The sequence below is a fragment of the Etheostoma spectabile genome, unplaced genomic scaffold (assembly GCF_008692095.1).
Source record: "Etheostoma spectabile isolate EspeVRDwgs_2016 unplaced genomic scaffold, UIUC_Espe_1.0 scaffold363, whole genome shotgun sequence".
Taxonomy (NCBI): Eukaryota; Metazoa; Chordata; class Actinopteri; order Perciformes; family Percidae; genus Etheostoma; species Etheostoma spectabile.
The window spans coordinates 522,031-528,959 of NW_022605593.1; the positions used below are offsets into that span (position 1 = coordinate 522,031).

The 6,929-nt window shown below is 40.7% G+C and overlaps 1 protein-coding gene across 1 annotated transcript in view; it reads right to left on the reverse strand.

Annotated features, from left to right (window-relative positions):
• The window catches only part of nes (nestin), a 36,165-nt gene that overhangs the window by 16,626 nt on the left and 12,610 nt on the right, over positions 1 to 6,929 (reverse strand). The window contains exons 2-4 of the mRNA XM_032511425.1: positions 6,531 to 6,535; positions 2,615 to 3,516; positions 1,070 to 1,194 (exon numbers count right to left, since the gene is read on the reverse strand). Of these exons, the coding sequence (XP_032367316.1) occupies positions 1,070 to 1,194; positions 2,615 to 3,448 (959 nt within the window). The 5' untranslated portion in view covers positions 3,449 to 3,516; positions 6,531 to 6,535. The remainder of the gene's footprint in view (positions 1 to 1,069; positions 1,195 to 2,614; positions 3,517 to 6,530; positions 6,536 to 6,929) is intronic.

Consider the following 6,929-nt stretch of genomic DNA (forward strand, 5'->3'; position numbering starts at 1 on the left):
GCTTTTTCACTTATCCTGGATATCTTTATTCTACTTTCGTGCAACAGGCCCCAGGACATTTCTTCTTCGGTTATGATGCATCCAGGATTTTATTTTAATATAGTAGGTATCGCAAAACCACTGGTATCCCTTTTTATTTTTTTATCTTGAGTTACCCTGTGTCATGATCTTGAATTACATCTGTTTCTTGTTTAATTTTGAAGGGACACTCCTTATGTTTCATGTCCTTATTTTAACAGTTTGGTATGTTTTGTTTTACTTCCTGTTTTGTGTGTTTTCCCGCCTTTGTGATTATCTGCCCCTCCCTGATGTGCTCCACCTGTTCCTCGTTACCACCCTGCTCTCCTTGGGTATATCAGCCTCGGTGTTTTCCTGTTTCTTTTTCCAGTGTTGGATTGTCTGCGTTTTGTTCCTGATTTAAAGGATACTTCCCAGTATACAGTAGTTTCTTCCTGTGTTTTGTCTTTTAAGTGTTTCTGGATTTCCTTGCCCTTCCTTCCCCTGCCTGTTTTTGGATTCAGCTTTATGTTTTATTAAAGCATGCTTTTTTTTTTTCTGACAACCTTCCTGGCCCCTTAACCCTGCACAGGACAATCAGGTATGTGTTGATGGTTAATATCTCTCTCCTTGGCTTTCTGCCAAGCGTTTTGTGACTAACTCATGTCTAATGAATGCTCTAGAACAGGGGTTCTCAAACATGTTTCAATAGTGTACCCCCTTTGAATTGTTTTTAAGCCAAGTAACCCCTGACCTGTCCAAAAACATTTTTCCATCTATATAAAGAGGAACAATGGTGTCGGCAGTGATGGATTTACTAAACAACAATCTTGTAACTGGAAAAACATTTAAATGCTACATTTCAAATGTTCAGAGTCCATCACTTAATACATTCTTTACTATAGTGTAATCATTTTAGGAATTATGCATGACATATTTTTAAATGAGCAAATTTTGCAAAAAGATCACGTACCCCCTGCAGTACTCCTAAATACCCCTAGGGGTCTGCGTAGCCCCATTTGAGAAACACTGTGCTAGAATGTGGACCATCTTGCAGCTGACGGTGCAGTACCTGTACGTCACCACCTCCAGGCCCAGAGACGTCTTCTGCTGCAGCAGGCCTCGGTTCTCCAGAGCAGCACGATGGATCCGCTGGCCCAGCTCCTCTTTCTCCGCCTCCAGGCTCTCCAAGTGCTCCTGCCAAAACAGGAAGGGAACCAGGAAAAGGAAGTGGTTAAAAAAAGGTATGAATGCATTCTCATAGTGAAGTACATTGGGTATAAATAAACACTCGTGGTGTGAGTCATGTTCTGCGGGTTTTACTGAAAATGAAGTTAACATTTTAGGTTTGACTTGTCACTCAGTTTGTTTGTTAAATACAAATCAATATATAACAGTACACTGAACTTAAGATTTTAAGTTCACAATACAATTTTCTCAGAATCTGTTTTAACCTTTGTGGTCTTCCCGTCAAATTGAAAATCAACACTTTTGACACTTTTTATCATTGTTTTTTAACTTTTCCTTAAGATTTCGTCCCATTTTTCAACACTTTTGTCACTTTTTTTTTTACATTTTCAGCACTACGTAACATTAAATTATAGGAAATTATTCCTAATGTTTGAGTTAGAAAAGCAGAAATTAGGAATTATTTAGACTAAAATTAAAGGAATGGATGTTGATGGATAATCACAGACTGGAATATGTCAACTTTTACTCAATACTATTTTTAAAAAAAAATTGAATTTTTCTTCAAATGCTATAAAATTGAATAAGACCCAAAATTAATGACAGTAGAGATGTGTACTCGCCAAAGAGTGTTGTGTGGAATCAATCATTTTATTTTGGGGAATTAAAAAGAACATTGATAAAGGACAACATGAGGACAACATGAGGGTTAACGAAAGGAGCTGAAGTCAAATGACTGAAAACTATTCCTTTTTATTTAATGAACTGCAAAATAACAATCAAAAGTGAAAATCAAAACAACTTAAATTGTATTTTATCTCAAACCTTTTTTTAAACAACTAAACAGAAACAATACTTTCACACAAATAAACTAAAAAAATCGAAAGTAGATCATTAAAACTGCGTCACGATTTTAATTTTATCTCAACTGGTTGTAATCTTTTTTTTTTCTCAAGATTTTTTGATAAATAATTCATGAAGGCAGCATTGTCCTTTTAAAAAAAAAAAAGTGTTTTATTTGGTGTGTTTCACCCCTCAGACCCTTGCTTTGACCCAGAACTAATCCCAACAGCCCCGGCCTATAAATAGCTAGTCCCCCAGTCCCTTTCAGATCCCGACGTTTTCATTCCATCAGAAAATTGAATGAGCATACTGAGGGGGGAAAGCCCCTTTTCAAAGCCTTCAGTGGGACATCTGGACATGACCACATGTAGTACTATTCACTTCATTTAGAATAGATCTTTGTCATATTTGTTGACAACAAAACACTGTCTAGCAGCTCTTAATATGACGGTGAAATCACAGACAAACACAGAAATATAAAATAACAACAAAATAGAAATTTGTCTTGATATTGAGAATATTTTTGCCGTAATAGCTCATAGTTTGGTGGCCTCTGGCACTATTCCTACACACTGCTCTCTCTCACCTGGAGTTGCTGGATCTCCTGGCTGTATCTGTCCCCCTGCCGGGCCGCCGTCTCCTCCAGATGCAGCCTCACGTCCTGTGCTGAGGCCATCTCCTTCTCCAGGGCTCGGAGCTTCAGCTGGCTCTCGTGCTTCTCCTGATTTGCCTGAGTTAAACGGCTCCTGGCCTGGTTGAGTGACTCCTCCAGGCGCTCTAACTGCCCCTGGTGGGCCTCTGCTGCCTCCTGCCATGCCCTGCTGGCCCTCTGCGAGTACTCCTGTCCTAGCTCTAGGAGGTTTGGTGCCTGCTTGCCCCTTTGAGCCAATGTGGGTGGCATTGTGGCTCTGGAGTGGGTCAACTGGGTGGCCTCCAAGTGGGCAACATCCTCCTGATGGGTTTGAATGAGGTACCTCATCTCGTTCTCCAGCTGATTGACCTTCTCCCTCAGCCAGATCTGAGCTCTCTGTTCCTCTTCCAGCTCCTTCATGCTTTGCTCCATCTTCTTTTTGGCCTCCGCCTGAGCCTGAGCCTCCCTCCACCTCTGCAGGTCCAGGGCTTGGAGCTCCTCGGTCACCCTGCGGACCTCCATCTCCGTGTGGACCCTGTCCCTCCAGGCTGCGTCCACCTCCAGCCTCACCCGGCGCAGCTCTTCCTCCAGGCCTTGCCTACGCGTCGAGGCTCCGTTGCCGCTGCGTCGTAGAGCTTGGATCTCTTTTGCGAGCATTGCGTTCTCCTCCTCCAGGAGTTTGACCCGGCTCAGGTAGGACCCCAGGCGTCGGTTCAGGTCCAGCATCTGGTGCTTCTCCTCGCCCAGCTGGCTGTGGTTGAAGGTTTGGTGCACACTGTGGAACTCCATGTTGTTTTTAGGATGTAGAAGTTTGGCAAACGGAGGCCTCACTCAAAGGAACACTGATGATGATTTGTCTGTGTGAGTGAGGCTCCTGTGAGGCTCTGCTTGTGTGACTTCCAGCAAGAGGCTTCCCTTTCAATATGAAGGGGCCGGGCACATGGGCAGGAGGGGAGGAGGGATGGAGAGGGAGGAGACTGAGGGCAGAGGGAGAGGGAGGGCAGAGGAGACGAGGGAAGGAGGGAGAGGGAGAGATGAAAGAATGGAGGGCTGGAGGAGATGGGAAAGGGCACAGAGAAGCAATGATGTCATTCCCTAGGTTAACTCTTTCACCACTGGCACATTTCCAGCCAAGAAATAACCCCTGAAAGAGACACAAATAGATAGAAAGATGCTGAGCATGTGTTCACAAGAAAGAAATAGTTTGATCCAGTCAGGGATCGTTGTTGCATGCCATCATGCTCTTCTCTCTACTTCCTAATTTCCTTTCATGTTTCTACTGCCATGATCCCATAAAGCCAAATGAATACTTCTAAACCTGTTTATTATTTTAAGTAAAGCGATGGTAGTAATAAGAAATATCCATGAGAGGTCAAGATGCATAGGTGTAATTCCTATTAAAGGCTTTTTTGTGTTCTTTTTCACTGTTTTTTTTCCAAGTTTTTGTTGCTTTTTATTTTTTTCTCATTTTTTTGTTCAAAGTTTTGGTCTCTTTTTAATGTTTCTCTTTTTTTCCTCTGAGTTCTGTTGATGTTTTTGTTGCTTTCTGTAAATGCCCGGGACCCCCGTAAGCCATCTCAACCCCCCACCCCCAAAGTTACGCCCTTGTTGAGATGTGGGGAGCGTGCCTATGTTGCTACATTTCTAAGATTTATTTTCAAAATTAGGCCCTATGTTCCCACGGTTACTTTTTCATTAATTTCTATCAGATTGTTTCTCTCAATTTGGGGTTAGGGGTTAGCCCTAATTTTAAGAAAATTCTTAACGTGGAAACATAGGGCTGTGGGACCATTGGGCGGACCCCGAGATGTACAGATTACAAATTAAAATTGGGAAGTGCTTGAGGTTCAGTCAAAGACAGTGGAGAACATGAAAGATTTGGTTCAGTAAAAGACAGTCAGATGTATTTTGATCCTAAACTAGGGATTTACACTCTATTTTTAGCAGAAATTTGACTAATGTTGGTGTGAATGGTGTGTGTTTGTTAGGACTTTAGCAACAGCATTCTGAATGAGTTGATGTTGCTTGGGTTCTTCTTTTACATTAACAACTTGCTGGAAGTGAAACCGTCAAACTAGCCAACTAACTGACAGAAAGTAACCACAATGACACAACCTCAAAGTTTCTAACATCCTCTGGCTGAGCGTAAAGTTCGGCCACAGAAAAATGAAGTATCACATGAGGATTCATGGGAAACATTAATAAAAGACAATTAGAACAAATCAGCGGTTCTTCTAATGAAATGCAACAAAATCAGCTGAAGATAAAAACAGATTCATTATAACCATATGCAAGTTTAGCTTGACACGGACCTGCTTTCACATTTTACAGGAAACAGCATCCTGGGATTTCTGCTTGTGTTTTGGGAAACAATAGGCACTTACAGCAAGTTGTTATAGCATAAGGGCGAGACCACTAGTGGCTCTGTAAGATTTTGGGAAATACATTTGCTTTTACCTCAGGATTAAACCAAATATGTGTCAATACAAAAACACCTCAGCAGGCTGGGGCACAACTTACAGTATCTGGAGAGCAAAGGGCGTGACTTCCCACACAGAAATGTTATCAATTAGAATGAAATCTTCAGTAAAAAGCCCATAACTTCAATAGCCCTTGCACTGTGAGCGTGGAAACTCAGTGATGCCAGGTGAAGGTCTGAGCTCAACCTCCCCATCTCCATCTAGTGGGCACCTCAACAGTGCATCTGCCTTCCATCACCCAGTATTACAACGGGACAGATGCTTCTATTTTACATCTTTTTATTCAGAAAAAAAATTCCAAAAGCTGCACACAGTAATTTCCCATTTTTTGGGATCAATAAATATCTATCTATCTATCTATCTATCTATCTATCACAAAGGTATCAAATAAAAACTGGTATTGTCAGTTGCTGTTGTAACAACCTTTTGTGTTTTTGTGCATGTATTGCACCAGTTACTAATGTATTAGTTTCAAAAAAGGAAAGTTGTAAGACCGATTTAAACACATTTACCAGCTAAAGTGGCTTTGAGGTCAACTGCTACAGAGCTGTTGTTAATTCAGCATCAGTTTTATTGGCAAAGTAAACTTACATACACAAGGAATTAGACTCTGGAGGGTGTTAACTCTCTATACATTCAACAAATAGACATGTAGTAGTAAACATTCAGAAGACAAATAGTAAAATAGACAGATACTGTAAAATAGAGACAAGAATATACTTATAGGCACATTTGCACATAATATCCAATAAGACATAATATCAATCAAGTACACATGGCGTGGGATGTAAAGTGCAAAGTAATAGTCCAAAGTACTGTGCAAGATGCATGAACTGTTATTTTAACGTTAAGCCTGGCCTCGATGAAGCAGACCAATGACGTATCACACCATCTGCAAACTTCCTCTACTCTTTGTAACGAGACTCTACACAGACAACGTAAAACCTATCATGAAGTTCTGTTTTTTTTTTAAGCCATGTACTCATTCAAAATACTATTATTGTTTTAACAGGTAGCATATCTCCCATGATACTCTTTATGCTGTGGCTCGTGTTGCTAAACATTTATATTTGAGGAACTACCACACTCCGTACTCACCTCTGTGGTTTGGAATTTAGAAAGCCCACACTGAAGAATGGTCATCTTTTTATCAAATAAAAATGAGTAACAAGTACTGGAAATGATTTTACATTTTTGATGTGTAAAATCCTCTTTAAAAGCAGCCTTTATGAAAATCTTAAAAAAAAAAAACATTATCTGGAAGCAGAAAGGAGTACATACTATGTATTGTATTAAACAGATGCAGTTCTTGTCTACAGCAAACAGAAGAAAGGTAGGCAAGGGTCACCAAAATAAATGTAATTCATATTCTAGTGACTGAATATGAAAACCCAGCCTGTCCTTTATGAGGAACTGAATAAAGAGAAGTGTCCTAAAGGTCACAGTTTGACCTATAGGTGGTGCTTTTAAATAAGTCATGCTAAGCACTCTCGGTGCGGACCTAACAGCAATGCCCGACAAACCACAACAATTACATACTCGAAGGGGGGGGGGGAAGAAATGACAGAGGAAAAAAAAGTCTAAAATTTCATAAAAGGAGAGATTCAAGTGAACATGTGCTCTGTAGGTAAAGCCACTAGCTCTCTAACAAACCACATAAAGCTTGGCTGAACAAAGCAGATGTGCATAAAACATATTTTATATCGGACTAGGTTTTACAATACATTCATATGAGCATTGCTGAGTACAAACTGAACTTTCTTTCTCACGGCAAATGTGTGACGCTGCGG